The sequence below is a fragment of the Ambystoma mexicanum genome, chromosome 2q (genome assembly GCF_040938575.1).
Source record: "Ambystoma mexicanum isolate Mex_15411 chromosome 2q, UKY_AmexF1_1, whole genome shotgun sequence".
Taxonomy (NCBI): domain Eukaryota; kingdom Metazoa; phylum Chordata; class Amphibia; order Caudata; family Ambystomatidae; genus Ambystoma; species Ambystoma mexicanum.
In genome coordinates, this window is record NC_090924.1 from 397,496,537 (window position 1) to 397,523,283 (window position 26,747).

Sequence of the window (26,747 nt, forward strand, 5' to 3'; positions counted from 1 at the left end):
GGGCTCCATTCGCTTTCAGGACTCTTCACGCTGGTCCTGGATGCTCCAGAGCTGTACACCGGTTAGGCTTCCTCCCGGCTTCTGCTGCGCTCCTCCCCGTGGGCTCACCGTAGCCCGCCTCCACTACCAGTCGGCTGGCAGATAGCTTCCAGCCCCACCGCTGCCGGTACCTTCTGCCGCCGGGCTGCCTCCTCTCTTCCCCCTGAGGCAGATGTCTGTCGCTTGCCTGCCTCTCGCCTTCGCCGCGCTGGGTCAGCACCTCCGAGTGCTCCGGTGGCCATCTTAGACATGTTGCGGGCCAGCACCCATCCAGCGGGCGGCTGCGTCGTTTCTTCTTCCCTCACACCTCCCCATGGGCCGCAAATAAGTCAGCAGTGCCTCGGCTTCCAAGCCCCTTGTTTCAACACCAAACCAGGGGGATTCGCCATACAGATTTCCTCAGGATTTACACTGCAACCCGGGAGCACTGGAGACCTACGTCTGCATTGCTCCGCCGCTGGCCATGCCCCCTTGTGTTAGGTTATTTGATGTTTTTGCTACTAGCGTTGGGTTTGTTTGCTGTGGTGACTAGTTGTCCGCTAGGTAAGGAGTTAAGTAGAGGTATTTTTCTCTTCACTGTGTTGGTTCGATTTTTTTTTCCTGTCTGGGGGGGTGCATTCTGTATTTCTTTCTTTGTTGCTGTTCTGGGGTGTTTGTTCTTTCTTCTTCTCTTGTTCTTTCCTTCGGTATGGGTCATTGGCGCGGCATTGTAAGATTGATAGTATAGTCTGTTTGGTGATTTCCAGCTGGTTCTGCTTTGGTCAGGTTGTCTTGTGTTGTAGTAGTCGGTGTGGAGGGCTGTCTGCCACTGGTTCGGGCTCTGTCTGTAGGTGGTATTCCGGCTGATTTTGCCGACTCGTTCAGTCGGTCTTGAGAGGGATTAGGGGAGATGGAAGCAGTATATATTGGGTGTTATCGGGGGCTCTCCTTAGTGTCAGTTTCCCTGTGCGCGGTTCACTGCGGTGAGCTAGCTATCGGGTGTGAGAAGGGTATCTCCTAGTTGAGGAGAGGCTTAGAGGGGTGCAGCTAGGATTTACACCTTATGAGGCGTGAGCCCCTAGTTGGGGTGCCACTCCACAGTAGTTCCCTATTGTGTTCTGTCTCACTTTAGATTGAGGTGGCCAGCAAGTTTGAGAGGCCTGTGTAGTGGGGATGCACCTATTAATGCAATCTAGATATCAGTGCAATTGGAGACAGAACCCCAGCTAGATTTGAGACCTGTATAGTGGGACAGAGGCCTGTCAGTGCAATCTAAATATCACACAGTGCAATTGGAGACAGAACCCCAGCTAGATTTGAGACCTGTATAGTGGGAGAGAGGCCTATCAATGCAATCTAAATATCCTACAATGCAGTTTGGAGACAGGACGAGCAGGCCGAATTAGTCCGATATTAAACAATGGTTGAGTTTTGACAAATTTGGGGTGAGATGCAGTGTGGAGTATTCTCCTTGCTTAATATGGTTCGCTCAGTGGCTCGGGTTCAAGTGTAGAGTGGTTGCTCTACTCCTAGGCCAGGGGCCCCTCCTCCGTTACTGGTCCTTGTAGTTGATGGTTGACGGCTGGCTACTGGCTTCCCCTGCGGTCACCGGCTGACACTTCTTGGAGCTACCTCTGTTAGAGCCGCCCTTGTCCTTGGGGTCCTTAGCCGACGGGGCTGCCGGGCAGAGGGCTGCCGGGCAGAGGGCTGCCCTGGGAGGTTCAGTTAAGACCAGTGGGATCAGCCAATCACGTTGCTGGGGCGGGTTGGGAGTCGGGAGGAGGGTGGGACAGGGAAGGGAGTCCGGGGCAGCGAGAAGCACACAGGGCTACGGCACAAGATGGAGGATGAGCTAGGCTAGGAGGGCCAGGATGGGGTTAACTCACCACGCAGGCCTCGGGCCGCCTCAAGTATTGAAAAGCAAGATTTGGGCCTGCTAGGGATCCAACACTCACATCAATGGGCCAGACACAATGAAGGAAGGCAAGAAAGGCAGTCGACCACTGGACGAAGGAACCGAGGAAGAAACTGGAAAATGAGCTTGGTGCACCCTCCTGGGACCGTTGGTTTGCCCGGTGAAACCCTGCTGCAGTAATGAAGCTCCAAATTTCGAATCGATTAGAGAAGCCCAGAAAGGACAACTGCTTCCCTTGGGTTGGTGGAACCAACTGATCCCAAGACTAACTTGACTGGAACACGTCTCCCTGCTCGCTGTACTTCTTAGCTGCTGCAGGAACTGAGTGCCAGGGGACAGGAACACCAGAATCGAGTGCACAGTTTTTAAGCCAGACCCGAGCTCCAGGAAGTTCCTAAGGACTCCCTCGAAGCAGGATGACCCAAGCCTAAACCACCTCAACAGAGTGCTGGACTCCAGAAGCAGGGGGAGCCCACAAGGTGTCCAAGAACCGCGTTGCTGCTATATGCGAGTAGCTGGAACCAGAAAGTGCTGCTGATCTGGAGTAAGCCCATTGCTGCCGCCGACCTTCCAACCATAGTGCAGGAGTCCCCAGACGTCCACCCTCTTGTCCCCACGACTGAGGCCCAGGAACAACAGGATCTGCAGAACTGCAACTGGAACAGAAGCCAGCTGCGCCCTTTTCTTCAGATTCGAGGTACTATGTAACTAGGGATACTTACCTCTTGTGTGTAGCTTGCTTGCTCTCACTGGAGACTTGCATTTGCTGCCCTTTGCAGAGTTGTTTGCATCTTTGCTTTTCACAAGCCTCCCAACTTGTGGCCCAACAGTGATTATTCTTACCACAAACTCTATAACATTCTGCAATACTTTTGTGCTATTTTCAGGAAGTGCCTCAGCTCCCCTAGACTTTGCTCAATTGACAATGGCTGTCCTGGCTCCCTGCAGGCTCTTCTTACCCTCTGACTTTGTGTTGATCTGTCCCTCCAAAAAGTAATACATAAGTTCCTTGTATAGCTGGGAAAGAGTTAACCTATATTTCATTGGGGACTGTAAAATACTTACTTGTTCAGGGAACTTGTTAACCTTTGTTTCCCTCCATAACCCTTACCTTTTTTCCACAACCTCAGTATTGCATTGAGTGTATAAGCGATATATCCATGTCCACAGTGTCCTAGCAAATTAAGTCACCTCAGGGTGTTGGAAGTGTGTGTGTGAGACATCCCGAAAAGGGTATCTACTTACGTAAATGAGTGTATTTTTGAAGTGTATTTTATGGTTACATATATCCCTTTCGAATGGATTGTGTCCTCTCACGTATTCCTCATCTTATGATATTCGTATCCTGCCAGCTTCGCTGCTTCGGAATTTTTTTTCGCCAGAGGGCACTGTGCACGAGGTCGCGGTGTTGATGTCCCTCGTCGAGCTCCGTACCGTGCCAACGTCACCATCAGTACAAATAGCTTGTGCCGCGCCCGTTGACTTCAGTTCAGTTATTCCGATTGCTTCGCTCTCGAACAGCGCGCTTCGAAATTTTCTTCAGAAAATGTCGTCTTCATCTACCCCTTCTACACCCAAGATGGGATTCAGAAAATGTATCGACTGCGGTTCGAAGATGTCGATCACAGATCCTCACCGCATTTGTCTCTGGTGCCTAGGTTCAGACCATCGAACAGGCGACTGTGGCTCCTGTCCGCCGATGACTGAGAAGGCCCTTCATGAGAGGAAAGATAAACTGGCGGTGGGGCGGGAAGTTTCTAAGGCCTCCTCGAAGGCCTCGTCTAAAATCGATCGAGGCGCTCTTCATCTTCCTCTTCAAAAAGAGTTAAAAGGAGACATAGATCTCCCTCTTCATCATCTGATACATCTACCAAATTGGTACGATGCCCGACTAGGTCGGATTCCCCAAGAAAATGGGAAGATTTTAGTAGGAAGATGGAGGTCTTTGAGAATGCGGCCTTGACCCCCTCAAAGAAGCCTCAAAAGAGCCAGACCCCGGTCGCTCCAACAGACGACACAGGAAAGTCAGGAACTACTGTGGTAAAACCCAGTAGTATGGGTGAAATATGTAAAACTCGAGTCGACGCCAAGTCGTCGAAGATTCCTCGAATCGAGTGTTTCCCTGACACCGTATAAAAAACAGAAGTCGTTGAAAAAATCTGTGACTTTGTCGACGCCATCGAAGCATAAAGCGTCTTTGACGCCTTTGTCAACGACACCATTGGTGTCCTCAAACTCCTTCGATACCATCGAATGTTCTTTTGACCTAAACATATGAACAAGACAGGAGATTTACTCCTTTTCCAAAATTAGACTTCTTTAAGTCTGTCTTCTATATTTGAAGAAAGTGGCTCTGAAGATGAGGCGGTTTCTCCTTTTGGAGTACAATATGGTACTAGAGAGGTCCCAGAAGAATTAATCGATCCAGAATCGAAAATGAGACCTGTGACACTCTTCACTCTGCTAGTGGCATTGATACATCACCTGAGCTGGAGTTTGCAAAACTTGACCCTGCAGAACATGCAGATTCAGGGTACAGGAGTTTAATGAAAAGAGTGGTGGAATACATGGGCTGGGGTAGAGCCTCACCCACTTTTGATCAGGATGATATGACTGACATACTAGATCGGAGCCCCAGAAGGATCCAGTTCTCCCCTTCCATAGGGCACTTCAGAGAACGGTAGAAAAGAGCTGGGAAGCTCCTGACAACATTGCTGCAGTAAACAGTAATTTTCCTAAGAAGTATAGAACTTCTAGTTCTGATCCTGAGTATTTAAACACATCCCACTCCAGAAAGTCTGGTTATTCAAGCTGCCACAACCTCAAGACAGACTGCATTTCCATCGATCCCTCCGGATAGAGAGGATAAGAAGGTTGATGCTTGGGCCCGTAAAGTTTTTACTTCGGATGGCATGGCTCTAAAGTCAACTAATGTCAACTGTACCCTGGCCAGGTTCACCCATACCCTGTAGTACTGCATTTCAGCGGCAGCTGAACATATTCCGGAAGGCGAGGAAAGGGAAGGCTTCCTGAATATTATCAAAGACGGAAAGGAGGCAATGGGGGAAATGTCTCCAGTCTGAACTGGATACAGCAGATCCATGGCTGCTAGCACAGTGCTACGCATATTTCCGTGGTTGAGGAAGTCTGGGTTCGCACCGGATGTGCAGGCCAGACTTCTCAACATGCCTTTTGATGGCTAGAGGCTGTTTGGTAGTAAGGCTGATGAAAGCCTAGAAAAACTACAGACCTCAAAAGCGGCAGCTAAATCTCTTAGCGCCTCCATGCGACAGCCTCAGAAACCATATTCAGGCTCATCTTCCTGGAGGGTTCGTTCTTTTCGGTACTACTCCTCTTTTGGTAGAGGAAGAGGACGGGCCTTTCAAAGAGGCAAAAGAAATGTCGCTCGTGGTGGACGAGGAAAGACTGCAAAGCGAACCTCAGGAACGGCATCTTTGCCCTCAGCCGCTCCTGCAGCCGCCTCCAAATCACTGAGGCCTTATCACACAAAATCCTGGTGGGAGGCAGAATCTTTCATCTGAAAGAATGGCGGGGCATTACTTCAGATGCTTGGGCACTGGAGACAGTAGTTCAAGGTTACTGCCTTCCTTTCCTAAAAAGTCCTCGAGACCATCAACCGGGAACCATCTGTCAAAATTCCAGACCCGCTCCTGTTGCAGGAAATTTTAACCCTGCTAGAGAAAGGTGCAATAGAACATGTACCTGTAGCGGAGGAGAACAAGGGTTGGTACTCCTTTTACTTTCTCATCCCAAAGAACTGACAGAGGATTGAGACCCATCTTGGACTTAAGAAACTTGAACATGTCCTTCTTGAGGAACTTGTTCAAGATGGTAACCCTTTCTCAGATCCTTCAGGCTCTCCAACACCAAGACTGGTTGGTATCATTGGACTTTCAGGATGCTTACTTTCATGTGCCAATCCATCCCAAGCACAAAGTACCTGAGGTTCGCAGTTGGCGGTTCACACCATCAGTTTCGAGTTCTGCCATTCGGGCTGACCTCCGCCCCGAGGTTTTTCACCAAACTGCTGGTGGTTGTGGCAGCGAGTCTCAGGAGAGGGGGGGATTCACGTCTACCCCTAGCTGGACGATTGGTTGATCAGAGCACGTTCTCCCGAACAAGCTCAGAAACATCTGTCGATCAACTGTCACTTCCTTCACAAACTGGGCTTCTCTCTCAATTTCAAGAGGTCTCACATGATACCATCCCAAAAGCTCCAGTTTATCTCCCGAGCTATACCGAGGTGAGAGCGCTCCACATTCTGCAGATGGTAAAAAAGTTCCAGAATGCCCAGCATCTGCTGGCCTTGGATTTTCTGAGGTTGCTCGGCCTCATGGCATCCTGCATTTTTCTGGTGCCAGAGGCCAGATTGAGAATGAGAACCCTTCAATGGGCCCTCATAACTCAGTGGTCCCAGTTCTCAGGGAGTATGTCGGATCTTCTAAGTCCCGAGCGCAGTTGCTCAGGATCTACTATGGTGGGCTTGCAACGACAACATCCTCAAGGGAGAATCTTTTTGGCAACCATGGCCGGAGATGACGGTAGTAACGGACGCCTTACTCATGGGGTGGGGAGCCCATACCAACGATCTGACAATCAGCGGTCGTTGGTCTCCATCGGAGTCCAAACTACACATCAACCTGTTGGAGCTGAGGGCAATCAGACTAGCGGTGAAAGCCTTCCTACCTTCTGTACAGGGAAATAATGTCCTGATAATGATGGACAACACAGTGGCCATGTACTACCACAACAAGAGAGGAGGCGTAGGGTCACTACCACTGTGCAGAGAGGCAATGCAGCTCTGGTTCTGGCCAACATGAGAAGGAATCGCTCTATCTGCAGTTCACCTAGCCGGAGAGCAGAACACGGCGGCAGATGCTCTGAGCAGGCACAGCAGTCTCCCACGAGTGAGAGCTAGCTCAGGAAGTCCTTCTGGCGATCTTCGCCCTTTGGGGAACCCCTCAAGTGGATCTGTTCACGACCACGGTAAACCGGGAGTGCAAACAGTACTGCTCAAGGGAATTTCCTCCGAGGAGATGTGTTTGTGGTGCACTGAAAGTTTCAACTTCTGTACGCGTTTCCTCCAGTCCCTGTGATTCCTCAAGTAATCAGGAGGTTGAGAAAGTTCAGGAAAACCATGATCCTAACTGCCCCGGATTGGGCCAGGAGGACATGGTACCGAGACCTTCTGGACATGTCCATCTGTCCTACAATACATCTTCCACAAAGAGAGGATCTTCTCTCGCAAGAGGAAGGTCGGGTTCTCCATCCAGAGGTCAAGACACTCAACCTTCACGCATGGTTTCTGAGAGGTTGAGATACAAGGGTTGGGATCTTCCGGATGATGTAATGGAGATTTTGCTTTCGGCCAGAAGAGCAAGAACATCTTTGTACCGATGTCGTTGGAACAAGTTCGGTAACTGGTGCAAGGATAATGATGTGGACACTTTTCAATGTGGCACCCCAATGGTGCTCTTTCCTATTGCATCTAGCCAATCTGGGGCTCCAGATCAGAACAATTAAAGGATATCTAGCTGTGCTGTCCATTTTCAAGCGCTCCTCAGAAGAGATGTCTTCAAAATTCCATTGATAATTCAATTCCTGAAAGGGCTTACTAACGTATACCCTCCATTATCTTTTCATGTCCCAACGTGGGATTTAAATCTAGTACTTAAGTTTCTAAGTTTCTAACTGGTTTACCTTTGAGCCTCTGCATTCTTGTCTCTTGAGGCTTCTAACATTGAAGACTGTCCTTCTTGTAGCCTTAACATCAGCCCGCAGGGTTAGTGAACTACAGACTCTCTCATGTAAACCCCCATATAGTACATTTTACAAGTAAAAGGTAGTTCTTAAAGTTTCACCATCTTTCTTACCAAAGGTAGTTTCTGACTTCCATTTGTCACAAAAAATCATAATACCAACATTCTATCCTCCTCCTCATTTGGGCAAAGAGGAGGAGAGGTTTCATAGACTGGACCCTAAAAGGCTCTCAGTTTTTACATTTCAAGAATGTCAAGATGACCTATTTTTTTGTAGGTTATACAGGTCATAAATTGGGTTTAGCAGTGACAAAACAAACCATATCCCGCTGGATCATTCTGGCTATAATTGAGTGCTACATATTGGCGGGGGAAGGATCCCGCAGATGGACTTCAGGCCCATTCCACTAGGGGGATGGCTACTTCTGCGGCTCTGAAGAGGGGAGTCCCTGCAGCAGATAATTGTTCAGCTGTAACATGGGCATCAATGCATGCCTTCATCACACATTATTGCTTAAATGCCTCTTCCTCCAATGAGGGTTTATTTGCCAAGGCAGTACAAGAACTAGTACTCCCACCTCCATAATTACCACTGCTATGGAAGTCTATCATAAGATGAGGAATACGTGGGAGGACACAATCCATTCGAAGAGCAAGTTACTTAACAACTGTAACGTTCTTTCGACTGCATGTTCCTCACACGTATTCCTCATCACCCCTCCCATCCTACCCCGCAGTACAGTTCACGTTTCTTACACTTTCCTCTCACAGAGTCTATCAGTCATGAGGCACGCCTGGGTATATCTCGAATATTTCCTCAAAAAAACAGAACTGAAGCCAACAGGTGCGGCACAAGCTATTTTTACTGATGACGTCGACACAGTACGGAGCCCGTCGAGGGACATCGACGCCATGACCTCGTGCACAGCGTCGACTGCCGAAATTGTTTTTCAGAAGCAGCGAAGCTGGCAGGATACGAATATCATAAAATGAGGAATACGTGGAAGGAACATCCAGTCGAAAGAACGTTACAGTTGGTAAGTAACTTGTTCTTCTCACGAAGGGTTATATTAAAACTGACTGTTAAATTAATAAATAATTTTATTTTAACAAACGTTGAGGATACGTATTATTTTTATACATGTCACTGTGAACCTCTTTGTTGCATTTCTACAGCTCACATTGACCCCTCTTGAGATGTCTGGCTGCTCAGCCACTCTACCAACTTGTGTAGTATATACCTATACCAAAGGTTGGGTTGCCTATTGCCAATTTTCGATCCTTTTGTTTTCGGTCCTTTGGTGTCGACCCTTTGACCATTCGATCCTTTAGTTGTCGATCCTTTGACCTATAACAGTCTCCCTCAGGGTTACTACGTGCAATATTGCAGAGTTTTTAGAAAATCACTTTTAGGGTCACAAGCTGTCAAGCATCTGAAATGAGAGTTGGACTCAACTCTAAAAGTAAGCTAATGCAATTTCCAACTGAGAAGAACATAGCTAAAAAAGACAATTGGGGAAGTACCGCAAGTCTAAACAGTACCTCTGGTTTGAAGACGAGTGGTCAAGCTGGATTTTGTCTTGCTACAGCGGTGCAGACCCCCTGCTCCTGAGCCTCAGTCGTGGGGACAAGAGGGAGGACATCTGGAGGCCTCCTGCGGCGGTACTTGCGATGTCGTCGGCAGCTACGGGCTCTTTACGGTACAGCAGCACTTAGCTGTTTCAGCACTTAGCAAACAGCACCATCGCGGATACCGGTTGGGCTTCCTTCACTCCTTGCGTCATGCACTCTGGTGAGGGGACTCGGGATCTGGTCGTCCTGCTTCTGGAGAGTCATTAGGAGACACCTGGAGCTTCTAGCTGGATTTCCGACACTAGACTATGGATTACTCGACCCCTGGTACTCGGGTCTTGCAGCAGCGAAGTGTAGCCAGTTGGGGGTAAAATGGTCCAGTGGAGTTAGTCTTGGGGTTAGTTGGTCCCACTAATCCAAGGGAAGAAGTCATCCCTTCCAGAGTTTATCGGGGTCGAATTGAAAAGGAATTTCAGCACAGCAGCTGGGTGGGCTTCACCATGCATTTCAAAGGATGCAGCAAGCTTCGTTCACGGTTTCTTCAGGTGTTTCTCCAATTGGTCGACTCTTCCTCTAGTCCCAAAACCCTCACCTTTTAAGCAGGTTTCTCCCATTCATGCACAGCCTAGGCTGTCAATCACACAGCAGGATGGCTGTCCTGAAAGGCCAGCCTATCGGGTCTGGTTGCATTCAGGCATTTCTAGAGACAAGGAACAAGTGAGTTTCGGGAATCTCCCTCACATCCTGCCCTTCCAGACATACTGGAGCCAGAGGCGGGCTTCAGGGCTAAAACCCACCAAAGGCAAGACAAAGGGCTCAAATCTCCCTCAAAGCACAGAGTAAAACCCAAGAAAGACCTCACAAAGAGAAAATGGCGAAAAAAGAAGACGGGCCATTTTGACAAAATAGTCACCCTTCGGTGCTGTACTGCAGCTGAAGGTTCAGACTGCGGTAGAAAAGCACAATGGTAGGAAAAATTAAACCATTGCCACCAGCCATTTAAGAAGTGAGGGTTACATAAAAATGTTACATGAGTAGGTAGGATAAGGGGCTACTAGGTAACCTCCCAGCACTCCACATAAGATGGTGTGTGATGGACCTACAAAGAGAAAAGGTAAGTAGTCAATTTCACTTTGTTGTGCCCTATGGTCGCCCAGACCCCACTTGCATTGTGTTGTGCCCTATGGTCGCCCAGACCCCACCTGCATTGTGTTGTGCCCTATGGTCGCCCAGACCCCACTTGCATTGTGTTGTGCCCTATGGTCGCCCAGACCCCACTTGCATTGTGTTGTGCCCTATGGTCGCCCAGACCCCACTTGCATTGTGTTGTGCCCTATGGTCGCCCAGACCCCACTTGCATTGTGTTGTGCCCTATGGTCGCCCAGACCCCACTTGCATTGTGTTGTGCCCTATGGTCGCCCAGACCCCACTTGCATTGTGTTGTGCCCTATGGTCGCCCAGACCCCACTTGCATTGTGTTGTGCCCTATGGTCGCCCAGACCCCACTTGCATTGTGTTGTGCCCTATGGTCGCCCAGACCCCACTTGCATTGTGTTGTGCCCTATGGTCGCTTAGACCATACTTGCATTGTGTTGTGCCCTATGGTCGCCCAGACCCCACTTGCATTGTGTTGTGCCCCATGGTCGCCTAGACCCCACTTGCATTGTGTTGTGCCCCATGGTCGCCTAGACCCCACCTGCATTGTGTTGTGCCCTATGGTCGCCCAGACCCCACTTGCATTGTGTTGTGCCCTATGGTCGCCCAGACCCCACTTGCATTGTGTTGTGCCCTATGGTCGCCCAGACCCCACTTGCATTGTGTTGTGCCCTATGGTCGCCCAGACCCCACTTGCATTGTGTTGTGCCCTATGGTCGCCTAGACCTCATTCGCATTGTGTTGTACCCTACCTATAACGCCTATGCCCCCTTCACGCCACTCCCCTGTACATTACCTTAGCCCCAGCATGCTACTCTGCCTGACTGCGATCATGTTCCCTTTCTGTGTCATGCAAAGTAACACACCCTGCACTGGCAACAGTTACCTAGCCTATAATAATGGTTTAGTCAGACCCGCCTGCCCAAGACACCACCCGATCACCTGCCCTACACCATTCCTGCCCACCACACCAGCCTTCCCCCCGGATACCAAGTCCGCCCTTCCCACCCATAGACATGCACACGTTCCGCATGTCGCAGCTAACACACACCTAGCTGTCTATAAGCAGAACCCCATCAACACGAGAGCATCTTGCCCTACCATTGACTACAACACCTCTACATTAGCTAACCCAACCAACTCCCGTAACACTACCCTCATCCCCTCCGATCGGAATTCGAGACTTGGCGCTAGAACCCACCACAGACCTAGCAAAGGCCCTACCAAATCACTCATTAAGATCAACCCTCACACTGTAACACCCATCAACACTATCCATCCCAGTCTTAAAGGAGCTCTCCTAAATGTCAGATCATTAGTCGCCCATGCCTCAGAAGTCGCTGACATCATTCTAACAAACAACCTGGACTTCCTTGCGGTAACCGAAACATGGCTGCACGATGCTGCAGGTCCATCTCTTACCCTAGCCATACCTGATAACTACACCATCCTTAGAGCAGATAGACCGAACGCTCGAGGTGGCGGCGTAGCTATCATCTTTAAGACCACGCTTGACATCAGACTATCCTCTGCTCCCCCACTCAAATCCTGTGAACACATTAGTCAAATTTCAAACCTCCCCTAAAAGTACTATTACGCTGCACTTAATTTACCGACCCCCGGGCCCTCCTGGCTCATTTGAGGAAGACATCACTTCACTAGTTGCTGAAAGTTCCAAACCATCAGCACAATTGATTATACTCGGAGACTTTAACCTTGGGTTTAACGACCCCCTAGACACCCCAGCCACTGCCCTGGCCATGGCATTAGAGGAGCATGGCCTCCAACAACTTTGCTCCAAACCTACCCACTCGAAAGGCAGAATCCTTGACTGGATAACTACCCTTAACTGCAACATTACTACGAAAGATCCCACACAACTTATCTGGACTGACCACCACCTCCTCCCGTTTGACATTCTTACCAGCAACTCAGCACATAAAAGGCCTATCATGGCACCTGCCTGCCCTACTAGGAAAAAGAGTAATATCACAGCGGAAGCCCTAATACCTCTGGTGATCCCTACTTTAAACGCACTACCCGCCACAATGGACTTGAACCAACTGGTCAACGCCTACAATGAGTCCATGGCCAAAGCCATTGACATCATTGCCCCACTGAAACTGCGCAAAGGAATACCCAAAGTGCACCTGAACACATGGTTCACCCCGGAGCTCAAAACCCTGCGTCAACAAAAAAACAAACTTGAAGCACTCTGGAAATCAGTGCCTTCTATAAATAACAGAACCAATCTCACCAACATCTCCACCCTCTACAAAAATGAGATTATACGGGCCAAGAAAGAATCTCTCAATACTAGGATCTCCCAGGCAAGCTCCAGTACTAAGGAGCTCTTTAACATACTAAAGGAATTAGAAAACCCCATTACCCCCACTGACTCTTGCACTAAGGATAAACCCTGGTGCACAGGGATCCAGAATGCCCTAGCTAACAAAATCTCAGGGCTCCAAACTAAAATCAACAACAAACGACAACAACTCACTCTCGATCCCACCTCCTTCCCCACGCCCCCTCCACCTACTGCCACTAATTCAGGCTTCACCTTCAAAAAGGTATCCATATTGGAGGTTCAGAAAATTATAGCATCCCTCAAACCATCGAATTGCAAGGGGGACAGCTGCCCCGCACAGATTATAAAAGATGCAGCTAGGGATCTCTCCCCATTTATCACCAAATTAATAAACCTGTCCTTCGCCAACAACATGGTCCCCAGCAATCTGAAACAGTCCTGGGTCCTACCGCTACTAAAAAAAACTACTCTCAACCCTGACATCCCCACGAATTACAGACCCATTACCACCGTCCCATTCCTACTAAAAATCTTGGATAGAGTGGCTTATTTACAAATCCAGGACTACCTTGAGGCCAATCACCTACTAGGAACTCGCCAATCTGGCTTCAGACCACAACACGGGACAGAAACGGCCCTTGTTGATCTCAAATGCCAGATAGACGAACTCAAAGACAAAAACAAGGCTGCCATCCTTCTACTCCTTGACCTCTCCGCTGCCTTTGACCTGGTCGACCATAAAATCCTGTGCAACCATTTATCTCTGGCAGCACACTTCTCCCACTCTGCAGTCACATGGATCCAATCTTTCCTGGACAACAGAACCATGCGGGTCTTCTCCCCCCTAGCAGCGGCTGACCCCATCCCCATCACCTGCGGTGTCCCACAAGGATCCTGTGTCTCACCTACCCTTTACAATATTTTCACCAAGCCCTTATTCGACAAGCTGGACAATCTGGGTGTCACCTATACTAACTACGCAGATGACACCCAGATACTCCTCACCTTATCAGGCAACTACAACAAGGACGCCAAATGGATCAATGAAGTCTTTTCCATCATTCAGGCATGGATGGCCACACATGGCCTATGCCTGAATGATGACAAGACTGAATTGCTCCTTGTCGGCTCACCGAACACTATCAGTAAACTCTGTCCCGGCTACACTAGCTTCACTATTGACGGTAACACCATACCCATTGCCAAGAGCGTAAAAACCCTCGGTTTCTACCTAGACACGAACATCAACCTAGCTAAACAAATCAACATGACCGCCTCAGCCACTGCCTACACCGGTAAACTTATCAGGGCCTGCAGACCACTGATCTCCCCTAGCAACTGTCTCATCCTAGCCAGAGCACTCATTCAATCTAAACTGGATTACTGTAATAGCCTCTATGTAGGTGCCAACAAAACAGTAATCAATAAATTGCAAGTTTTACAAAATAACGCACTCCGTGCCGCCCTCAATATTCCTAGAAGGGAACACATCTCCGCCACCAGAACTGCCTGCAAATGGTTGTCCATCCAACAGAAAATTGATTTGAAAACCATATGCCTTACTTACAAAGCCCTCAATCATCTTGCCCCACCCTACCTCTCGAACAAATTTACACTAAGACAGAACACTAGAACTACCAGATCGTCCAACTCATTACAACTAACAGTTCCCAAATACTCCCTCAAAAGAGCCGGAGGATCCAGCTTCCCAACCTTGGCATCACAACTCTGGAATTCCATCCCACTGGATATTAAATCCACACCTACTTTCCAACCTTTCAGAACCAAGGTCATTTCCTGGTTAACCAACAAATAACTGTCCTACCACATATGTATGCACTCCGAATGTCCAATTTTTTGTATATTGTTTGAATACTATTATCTATGCCCTATCAATACTGTACTATTGTCTTTTACCTGTAACCTGATGTTCAAAGCGCATATATACCCCCGGGTCAAGAGCGCTATATAAATAAATAAACAAACAAACAAACAAACAAACTTTACTATTCTTGGGAACTGTAGTTCACACAAGAAAAGGTATTTGAACCTTGAGAAATCTAAAGGATTTCTCTGACACTGCACAGAAGGTGCTGTGTGTCACCATACAAAAGGCAGATGCCTATGGAGTTTGTCAGACTCCAAAAAACAGTAATAACACATAATCCAAATTAGGTCAAAATACATGAGAGAGTGGGAAAAAGGTCTTGCTCACTCAATTAGGAAATTAAAAAGTCCCAAGTCCAGCAACAGAGCTGGTTGTCTCTAAGGTTGAAGGGAATTGGCACAGAAATGAGAATTCTCCCTAACACACTGGAAGATCCATTCCGAAGAAGAAAGGATGTCTGCAACTACCTCCCGTAACCACCAAAGCACACTGACCGCTGCAGCTCCAGACCTTTCTTCTGTGCAACAGGGAAGATCCAGACTGGTTGACTTCCTCCCTTGGACTGGTGGACATAACCACTCTCGAGACCAGCCACAGTTTGAGCCATCCCACGACAAGCTGCTACCATCCGCACATGCAATCTCTGATTACCTTGGGACCTCTGGCACTGCTGCGGCGCATCCTCTCGTCGAGCGCCGTTCCTGCTGTAAACTTGTGGGCATCTGTATGAGCCTACAGAGACTCCATCCCGATAGTAGAAGTCCCCTCAGCTGAGTTGTGGACCGAGAGAAGGAAGAAAGTCTGCCGGGTCAACTGTCACTGCTACAAAGCCTGTGTCAAGCCTCCACAACCTGGTGCCATGAAGATTGTCTTCTGGGCATCCCTGTGACCGGGTCCGACCGCCTGTTCCCTCCAGAAGTTCATTCTTCAGCCACCAAGGCCAGAATACCAACAGAGCTGCTGTTGCCTCACTTTGGGGAATCTGCCGGTGACATCGCTGTTCAACAAAGATGGTCCTGTCTCACTCATGGGTACATACCTGGCAGTTGTGTTGCTGTTTGCTCCTCCTGAGCTTGTCATGTTGGGGTGGACAACCAGTGTTCTCCCATGCCTTAGGACATCCGTTCTAGAGGCAGAATTCCTTCAGGTGGCTTACCTATCCCTCCTGAATCCTTTGAATACAATTCCATTACCTACTTTTCATAAAAAGTATTTTCTGTGCATTTGACAACTTTGACAACGTCTGCCTTCCTTTGTCCCATGGGTCACTGGTCCCCTACTAGCCCCATCTGACTTTTTCTGATGCCCGTTCCCCAGATAGGGTTGAACTTCTAAAGAAAAAGGCTTCCCCAAAGTTATTAACCCACCGGTATTGCTATTTAAGTAAATGTTGGTTGATTAATGATTGCTAACCTGAAGCTACTCTTACTACTTAACCTGTTTTGCATCCAAAGGTCTACTATTGATCTGAGTATTGCAACAGCAAATGTGCTAGTGTATATGTGTGTGAAACTTTCCTTACCTGAATTGCATATTGACCGTAACATTGTCTTAGTGTATATATTAAATAACAATATTTTTATATAACTACAGTGTGTTTCCTTGACTATAAGCAGTGCTCCAGATAAGATTTTGAAGTGGGAGTATTTTACTCCCATTTTTTAAAGTTCGGAGTAAAATGATTTTTTAGGGAGAAAAATGTAAGTCCAATTACCAATGAGATTATTTCATAAGCGAGTAAACCTATTTCTTCATTGGAAAACGGAAATGTTTTCACAATAATTCCTTTGCACCTAGTTATTCATACATATTAAAATATACAAGTTGAACTCTACCAATCAGGCAGTTAATATAGTTTCTTCCTGTCGCTCTATGTGCACTACTGGTCCAAACAGATGCATGTAGTTGTGTAGGTTAAAGCAGGGGCACAAGGGCCTATGTGTCCGTTTCCTTTTTGTTGAGTGTATTTTTACTCCATACTTACATTTTTTGGGAGTATTTACCTATTTTTAAGTGGCTGATACACCCTTTATCTGTAGGGCTAACTTCAAGTGTGCTGAAAGACTTTGTACTCACCTACAGCCCTTCTACCTCCTAGTTTAAGCATGGCTGCTCGACCATAGCTACCCAAACATCCGGGTAGTTCAGACCAAACCTAAGAGTTGGAGCCCTGTACTCCTGGGTGAGTCTTCTACAGTCCTACCACAGGTGGACTTCAGTAAAACTCACTAACAAGCCTGTCTCATGGTTTCCCTGAACAAAGGAAGCCCCTAAAACAAAATGGGCCAAGGTAGGACTTAAACCGATTAGTACCTCAATGGCTACCATAACAGTACATTTGGCTACTAAGAATTGTCTTGCAACCCCAGTGAAGCTAAAACTAAATACTACTGCCAGCCTAACCCCAAAAAACAATGAAAGATGAGATTACCCTAGGGTAAAAATCAGTTTGCCTGAGGCACCCCTGTGAATGGTCACTTTATGGACCACCTGATGTCATATACCTTAAAGTAAACCGTGATGTGTTTGGAGAGGTGGGGGTAAACCCACAAAAGAGGGTGAACAAGTAGAGGGTATGCATCTCCTAAAATGAGACTGCAGACCTCCACATATTGAATTCTTCCTTAACATGCAGCCACTGCTTAATCGGAGGAAACTAAATCCTGGTTGATCCCTTGAGTGACCCCTTAAGGTAGAAATTGTCAAACTTGCTACCCGAGTGTCCTAGTTGATCTCTGCTTTTGGGTTTGACTCCTAACAAGTAGCCTGAGAATGGTATTCAAGATTTACTGGACATTAATTACTTGCCTTTTAATTTGCATCCATGCATTAATTATTTTCAATTAAAGTATATTTTCATAATACTGCTCTTCCTTTACTCAAAGTATTATTATTCCGCCTCACTCCTCTTCTGCCATTCAACGTTTTGGGAGGTGCAAAGAGGGGGGGGGGTCCAGAGTCCGTCTTTATCTTGAGGTGGATGGTAGAAGCAGAGGGGGCCCCAATTCCTGTCCCGCCCACCCTGTGCCATTGTCTCTTCAGACCCTTCTGTCTAGCCATGCCTCTTTACCAAATTGCTTGCCAATGTTTCTCTTATGCTTTCAGAACCAAAGCTGTTTAAGATAGTCCGCGAATCTGACATAAAACATTGGAACAAAAAGATTCAGAAACCGTCCTGCCGAGAAACTAAAACCGTTCAGAGCCTCTGAATTGCTGCCACGTTAAAGTGCCCGACGAACCTGAACGCTAACCTTGGAAAGCCACAAGCGTGCAATGGAGTTGGGCTGCACAGTGCTGGAAGAAAGCACCAGTGGGAGCCTTCACCCCTACACAATCTGATAACAAAACTAAATCTTTTTCCATGTGAGCATTGTTGCAGAAAACAAAGGACATGAACTACAGCATTAACCCAGCATTAACCCTGCCATGAACATTACGCAGCCAGCTCGTCTAGAGACAGTGGGTGGGTCTTGGAGGTTTCACATAAGCATCCTGGAGCGAGAAGAGCAGACCAGAATGGACAGAGCGAAGTGACAAATCGCAAACGAGCAAGGAGTTCTTAGGAAGGAACAGAAAGTGTGGGGTTTTACGGGTGAGGTCAGAGGAGGATGTGGACAACAACTAAACGACCAGCAGGTGGAATGAAGGGGCAAACATTTGTGGAGGAGATTTTTGGAACAAGTTGAGATATTTGTGTAGAAGTGAAAGGGGTCCTGCAGTTTGAATGTGAGTGTTTGAGAGGCATGCAAGTAGATGTCCGTGTATGGAGTAAATGTGAAGTGGGTGAAAGGGTGTTTTTAATGGTGTCATATTGTGGGCAGAGGAAGGAGAGTAGGGGTAGGGCGAAGGATCGGGAGGAGTAGGAAGAGTGATACATTGGGGCAGCAAAGTAGTGGGAGGAGTAAGGAAGAAGGGAGTGGTAGTGAGTGGAGCAGAGAGGAACTAGCCCGAATAACGCAGAACAAGTGCAAGGCACTATCCAAACTCCCATTACAATATTAACCTTTGCTAGCGTAGAGAAAGTTAGGAAGTCCCTGAGAGAGTTTAGATAGCTGACACTTGGACATTAGGGCTTCCCATTTTGTAGAACTAACCAGGGGTTACAGATGCCTTGGTTAGGGAGTTTTTTTGTGAGAACACCAGAGTGAGTGACGACTGTATGCCTCACAAATAAAATAAAAACCCTCGAACTGTCTGTGTTTTCTGTGACACATGTCTAAGTGAGGAATGGAAAGGTTAGATTCTTTTTGCCTAATTTTGTGAAGGTGTTCGCGCATGCACCTTTTAGGCACATCTGGAATTCTTACTCAAGTATTTCACTGAGTGACCTTAATATATTCTTACAGGGTTTTAGTACTCCAATTCCTGGTGCAAGGTGTCCCCTTTCATTCCCCTTCATTGATTTTCATGTCCGCTTCTGCACTGGTACCATATACAAAAACATCCACTTTCAGTACAATGTTTCCAGAATGCACTGCGTTATTGTAGATTTTACAACACCTTTTACAGTTTGGATTTTCTTAATTCTTTCCACTGTTCTCTGCTGATGCTTCCCTTTGAGTATTTGATGATCTTGGTTTGCAGAGAATTTTATTTCTCCAGCATGGGGTCTGGCATGGATTCACATGCTCATGAATATTCCCTGTCGTCAATAGGAATCCTCGGTAAAGAAAAAAATCAGTTTGTTTTGTTTCTGAACAGTCTTTCTACTAGTAACCAACCACTGGTCTCTGAGTCATACTGCCCCCAGCCAATGACTGCCCTCTACCTAAGGCCCTCCTCTGGCAGCCATCTTCAGATTTTTACCACACGTTCAAGTGTTGGGAGTCCTCGTGCTGTAGCTCTCGAGCTTTCACTGCGTTTTGTGTTTTTACGAAGAGTTTACTCTTATATTTTCGGTCAATTGAGCCTCAAGCTCCACCGTTTTCACTTCTGATAAACAGGGATACATTCTCGGAATTTTCTACACCCCTCAAGGGCATTTTTTCATCGTGTTTCCACTTCTCGGAGGATTCCAGAAGATCTTTGAGGCCTACCCCGCGTGGACATGGCCCAGGACAAGGGAAGCATGACTCCTGTTGGAGCCAAGCTGTTCAGGAGCTGCCCTGGATGCAGGCTTCAGAACGTCTTTAAGGAGGATGAGCACTCTCGGCCCCTCTACTGCCTTCACGACGACAAATCGCATGTGGAGAAGGACTGTGCGTTTTGTAAGAACATGTCCGAACGGATGAAGGATCGTCGTATTCGACTCACCAACTGGCCGGAGGGGAAGAGCCCAGCAGCAGGTGAGAAGAGGAAGAAATCTGAGCGGTCTTATAAGACCTTTGAGGGCGCTCCGGCGACCAGGGCCCAACAAAATGCTAAGAACCACGAGTCAGCGGGCACCGGGAGCGCCGATCTGTCGGGCTCCTCGGCTGCCAGGCAGGGCGCATTATCACTGACTCCATCAACCATGAGCCAACGCTCTGGCAAGAGGAAGTCGGAGAACCCGGGTAAGCTTTGGGAGAGCTCCTGGTCGATCCTGACGGATTCAGCCGAGGGGGAGCGAGGCGGTGACCCCACCCCAAGGTGAAGGTCTCAGGCACAGCCAAGGTCGCGAAGTCCCTGATTCACCCGGCTAAGGCCTCAATTGAGGGAGTTGTGGCGGCCCTGGCGAAACCTGCGGAGGCTTCCACAGTGGAGATGACTTCAGGGGCTAGAGTTTCCCTGCCACCCCGGAGGGAATCATCTTTTCTGCCTATCGAGAAGACCCCCGTGAAACCCCAGCAAGAAAAAGAGGGGGGGCGCGATAACCTTAACAGACACGGATACCAGCTCTGAGGATGAGTTGGCGTGCGTCCAAATGATCCTGGACAAGAAGTTCGAGGCATCCAGGGCCCACGGGAAGGATCCCGACGAGGCAGACGAGGTGAGCAAGGAGGGGGCCGAGGAGGAAGATAGGACCGCGGAGGACCCCGTGCCCCAACCGTCGGTCCCGTTGCAGCCGGTACCCTTACCTCAGGACAACTCAGGAGCTATCCTGATGGCGATACAGAACCTGTGCAGAGATAAGGACAAGGATGTCCTTACCCCCCACCGACGACCCAGCGGGCCTGGTCTGTCGGGGAGCCTGCCTAACAGAGACGAGTCCATCCTCCTCCCCCTTCCATCCAGCCTTCACTCCCATCCCCTCCGCAGAGGGATGAGACAGGTATTGAGACGGCAACGACTGGGACGGACGACGGTGGTGACGACGGAATGGACCTCCCTTCATCACCTCTTCAGACCGCCCGCCCCCCCCCCCCCACACGCCTGCGACAAAATTGGCTCCTTTCACGCCATGATCGCCAGGGCATCTGAGTTCTTCCAGCTCTGCCCCAAAGAACAGAAGGAAAGTTTCCTCTACCAACGGCGGGAGGCCAAGAGGAAGACTGTCCTCTCAATCCCGTTACTGGATGACATCTGGGACGAGGGGCTGGCGTTAACCCGTCCACGGCTCATGCTAGGAGGGACCGGTACGAGAAGTAGTATCGGATCCCGGACTCGGCCGCCATGTGTCTCAGGGCACTGCCGTCCCCGGATTCGGTGGTCTCTGCGGCGGCCAAGAAGAAAGCCGTCGGCGGCGACGAGGATCAAAGCAGCCAATGCCCTCATGAACGTGGCACGCTACGGTGGTTCAGGATTGCTCCCCTGCTAGACTTCCTCCCGGGCGACAAGAGGGCTCAGGCCCTGGAGATCCTACAGGAAGGCGATGTGTCTTCGAATCACACCATCACGGTGGCCACGGACATCGCCAACACCGGCTTTCGGCAGATGGGCAACGCTTGCCTTCGCCGGCAGTGTTGGCTCAAGGCCACTGACTTCCTCAGGACGTGCAGACCAGTGTACTGGACATGCCCTTCGACGGGAACAACCTGTTCGACACGACGGTGGACGAGTCACTGCAGGCCATCAAGGCGGACACTGAGACGGCTCGGGCCTTGGGTGTTCTTCAACAGCGACGGCTGTCCTTTCGGAGCTCCGGAGGCAAACAAGGTGCCTCCAAAGGATTTAGCAGCAGTTCTTCGTCGTAGGAGGCCTACAGAGGACGCGGCAAGACAGGAGGATCCCGTTGTCGCCAAGGAGGCCAAGGCGGCGGCAAAACAGTACTGAACCGGCCGTGGCGTCGGGCCCCCACCGAAGCACCCCGGTGGAAGGCCGGCTGGCGAAATTAGTCAGCGTGTGGAAGTCCATCTCCACCGACCGTTGGGTGCTAGGTGCCCTGGCCCACGGGCACACCCTGGAATTCCGAAAGAGGTGTCCCTGCATTCCACCCATGGCCAGAAAGGAAAACCACGTCCCACAACTGCTTCTGGAGATAAGAGCAATGTTAAGAAAGGGAGCCATAGAACTCGTCCCAAAGAGGCTTTGGGGCTCCGCAGTGTACTCCAGATACTTCCTCGTCCGAAAGAAGACCGGTGGGTGGCGACCCATCCTGGACCTTCGTCGTCTAAACAAGTGCATCAAGTCCCAGAAGTTCCGGATGGCCACCCTCCAGCACGTGCTGGGACAGCTGGAGGAAGGCGACTTCCTATCGTCGCTGGCCATGGAGGATGCCTACTTACACATCCCCATCCTAAAGGGACATCGAAAATTCCTGCGATTTGTGGTCCAAAGGTGACACTATCAGTTCAAGGCCCTTCCCTTTGGATTGAAGTTGCTGCCCAGGGTGTTTAAGTGCCTAGCACCAGTGGTGACGCAGCTGCGCCAGCAGGGGATCCACGTCTATGCCTACTTGGACGATTGGCTCATCCGAGCAAGGTCAAGGGAACTCGCAGTCGATCACACAGCGAAGACCGTCCAACTTCTCACGGATTTGGGATTCTCGATCAACTTCGCAAAATACCACCTTGTACCGTTACAAGTCGCCCTGTTCCTGGGAGCCAGGCTCGACACAGTGGCGCGATTGGCTTCACGGTTGGAGGAAAGGACGAAGGCCATCTTGGGCAAGGTACAACGGCTGTTGACCATGGACGTGGCCAGGGTGAGGTCCATCAAGTCCCTACTCAGCATGATGTCCTCGTGCATCTACCTTGTGCGCCTAGGCAGGCTGCGGATGAGACCCCTACAGGAGTTCCTCGACGCCCGTTGGAGGCAAGCGGTGGGCAGCTTTGAAGACAGTATCTCTCTAAATGAGACTTTCCGACCAGTGATCCGGTGGAGGGGCAACCGCGCGCACATAGCGGCAGGCATGGACTTGCAGACCCCTGCGCATCAGGTAACTGACGGAAGCCTCCCTGGAGGGATGGGGAGCGCGCTCCGGCGATATCCATGCAAGAGGCCTCTGGCTCCCGGAGGAGAGATCAATGCACATCAGTGTCCTGGAGCTCCGAACCGTGTTCTGGGCCCTCAGGTCGTTCCTCCCGTCCCTCAAGGGCAAGGTGGTAAGGATCTTCACTGACAACACCACCACGATGTTCTACATCCGGAAGCAGTGGGGGCACCAGATCCCAAGCCCTATCGAAGGAAGTGCAGGACCTGTGGCACTGGGCTGTCGCCCAAGGGATGTTCCTTGTACCCTTCCATCTGGCAAGAATAAAGAGCACCATCGGCGACTCGCTCAACAGGGAGCTGCCCTCGTGCCACGAGTGGGAACTTAGGCAGGATCAGGTGGATCTCCTATTCCGACAATGGGTCAATCCCCAGATAGACTTATTCGCGACAGCGACGAACGGCAAGTGCCGGAAGTTTGCCAGCAGATTTCCCCAGCCGGGGAGCATGGGTGATACCTTCTCGTTCCCCTGGGACGGCCTGTTCCTGTATGCGTTCCCCCCCCCCCCGTTGCCATTGCTGCTACGTCTAATCAGTCAACTCAGACGGTCCCGGTGCAGGATGATCCTCGTCGCACGGCCATGGCCGAGGCAGATCTGGTTCCCGGACCTTCTGGACATGTCAGCGTCCCCTCCGGTCAAACTTCCGACGGACACGGATCTTCTCGCCAGGGAAGAAGATGCCATCCTACATCACAACCCAGGATCGTTGAACCTGCAGGCCTGGCTCCTGCAGCATTGGAGTTTGGAGGGTACGATATCCTGGCAGACTGCAAGGAGGTACTTACAAAGGCCAGGGCGTCCTCGACTCTCAAGTGCTATGGACACAAATGGAAGAGGTTCTCTGTTTGGTGCTGTGCACAGAAGATTAAACCTCTACGGATTACGGCCCCTCAAGTGCTGCCGTACTTGCTATCGCTAGCCAAGGCGGGGCTGGCACATGCCTCCATCAAGATCCATCATCTCTGCACGACGAGTGGGAGAGATCCAGGCCCTCTCGTGTAAACCGCCGTACCTGACATTCCATCAGACGAGGGTAGTGCTGAGGACGCATCCCTCCTTCATGCCCAAGGTGCCGTCGGACTTCCATCTCAACAATCCCTTGGTGCTACCCGTTTTTTTTCTGTTGCCTTCGTCGTCGGCTGAGAGGACTTTGCACTCGCTGGATGTGGCTAGAGCGCTGAAGTTCTAGGTGGACCACACGAAGGACCTTCGGAAGACATCACAGCTGTTTGTGAATTTTGGACTTGTGAACCAAGGGAAGGCCATCTCGAAGGCTTCCATTTCCAGATGGCTCTCCGGCTGCATCATGCACTGCCACCGGTTGGCAAACCGACCGTTGTCCGGCCGTCCGAGAGCCCCTTCAACGAGAGCGATCGCTGCTACCACAGCGTTCTGGTGTGCCCCTGCTGGACATCTGCAGGGCTGCTACGTGGAGGTTGACGCACACCTTCACAAGATTCTACTGCATCGACCGGGATTCCAGGGAGGAGTCCAGAGTCGGCCAAGCAGTGCTGCGCAACCTGTTCGCCTGAAGGTGGGCCTGGTGAGGAGGTAAGAGATGCTTAATGTTGAGTTGTTGATATGCTTAATGTTGAGCCTTGCCACCTGCCGTGGTTGTGCATGTGTGTACTGCTATGTATTCTTGTATTCATGAGCATTTGAATCCATGCCAGACCCCATGCTGGAAAAGGAACACGTTACTTACCTGTAACTGTTGTTCTCCAGCATGGGTCTGGCATGGATTCACATGCGAACCCTCCCTCCCTACCCCTCTGCGGCTATTCTCTTGGTCCTACTGCCAATTTACGTGCTACCAAATCTGAAGATGGCTGCCAGAGGAGGGGCTTAGGTAGAGGGCAGCCATTGGCTGGTGGCAGAGACCAGTGATTGGTTACTAGTAGAAAGACAGTTCAGACCCGAAACTGATTTTTTTCTTTACCGAGGATTCCCAGCCTGACAGGGAATATTCATGAGCATATGAATCCATTCCAGACCCTTGCTGGAGAACAGTTACATGTAAGTAACTTTTTCCTTTGTATGCCTTTTTATATGCTATTTTCTGCAATTGATTCTGCATTGCTAATTCCGGAAACGCATTTCCACTACTTTGCAGGTGATGGATCTGCCTAGCACGCAAAAGGTAGAAGTCTACCTGGTGGAGCTTTACCTTTGCCAGCACAGTGACATGGACAACGTGATGACAGCAGACTTTAGCCGTGCTGACACAATAGGTAAGCTTACTAGCTCTCGTAACTTGGTAGACTTTACTCAAAGACAGAAGATAACTCTGGAACTGTGTAGCAATCTCGTGAACAAACACGTTCCAAAGCAGCTATTTTTTAGATTAATATTGTATAATTCATAAAAGTAGGGCAATTAAATCTCTCGATTACTATTAAGCGACAATAAAGTTAAAGGATTGTTTAAACAGTTCACCTCCCTTTATTTCCTTGTTAAAGATTCTTAGCAAAATATTTAATGTCCTTGGCGATTGAATTCAATCTGGATTTCGTAGTAGATACTCCGAGACTGTACTCATTCCTGTCGCCAACTTTTTCTCTAATGCTCACCACTCCAAACGCTCTTCTAAATGCATCCTTTTTTATCTTTCTGCCACTTTCAACAGTCAACCACTTCCCTCTCACTCTCCTGGACCTTGGGTTTTGCAGATCTACTCTTGGCTGGAGTACCTCCTGCTTGGAAGGTCAATCCTTTATAATCTCTTGGAAATCAAAAAAACCTCGAATGCAATGCTTCTCCCTGTCAGCGTATCCCAAGGATCAATCCTTGGACCTCTGCTCTTTACCCTCTATATGTTTGCCATAGGAGGACTTCTCCTTTTGGCTGTCAAACAACCTTTTTCTGATGCCTCAAATATTTTTTTTCTCATTTTCCTCATTCACCCTATCCCACTTGGAACAGATTACGAACGGCCTCACTGCAATTTGAAACTGGATGGCTCTTGGCGGCCTGATGCTGAAATCTTCAAAAACAGAAGTCCTCGTTCTCCTGGCTTTCAGTGCTTCTCGCTCCTCCCCTTCTATCGCCTTCCCAGCTGACCTTGCTCCCTGACCCAAGGCTTGCAGTCTTGGGGTCCTCTTTGATAGCGACCTACGACGGCAGTGATTTATCCCTACCACTGGCTTTCCAGTACCTCACCACTGCCTCTCCTGCTGGTATTAAGCTCAAAATTAAAAAAATGTGGCGTTTACTCACCACTCTGCAAAAACTCTGATCTCCATTCTCGTGCTCAGCAAACTTTACTACTGGTCAAGCCTACACCTTGGCCTTCCTATCTACTCTTTCCTCCCTCTAAATAAATTCCTCACCCTTGCTACCTGCACTTTACAACCCACCCAGACCTTCCCCCACTTCTATCTACCGACAACATTCTGGTTGGCTCTTTATTTACAAAGCACTCTGTTCAAGTTACTTCCAGTCTGCGTAGCTTTCAGTGTCCAAGTCATTGTCCGATTGTATTGCAGTTTATTCACCATCTCATTCCCTTTCATCCTCCTCTGCATGTAACTTCACTGTCCCTTACCCTCCCTGTACTGCCTTTCACCTCTGCTCTTTCTCCCTGCTCACCCCCACTCCACTGTAGCCCACTGCCCATAACAATCAAAGCCAGCCCAACTGCTGATCTCTTTAAAGCCCGGCTTAAACTTCACTTGTTAAAGAGAGAGCCCTCTATTTAAAAAGTACCGTATATTCCGGTGTATAAGGAGACTGGGCGCATAAGATGACCCCCAATTTTTCCAGTTAAAATAGAGTTTGGGATATACTAGCCGTATAGGACTACCCCCTCTTCCTTACC

General features: G+C 49.3%; 1 protein-coding gene across 1 annotated transcript in view; it reads left to right on the forward strand.

Moving 5' to 3' along the window:
* USP11 (ubiquitin specific peptidase 11) overlaps window positions 1–26,747 on the forward strand; it is a 2,050,211-nt gene that overhangs the window by 394,263 nt on the left and 1,629,201 nt on the right. Inside the window, exon 4 of the mRNA XM_069647415.1 lies at window positions 25,044–25,161. Coding sequence (XP_069503516.1) covers window positions 25,044–25,161 — 118 coding nt within the window. The remainder of the gene's footprint in view (window positions 1–25,043; window positions 25,162–26,747) is intronic.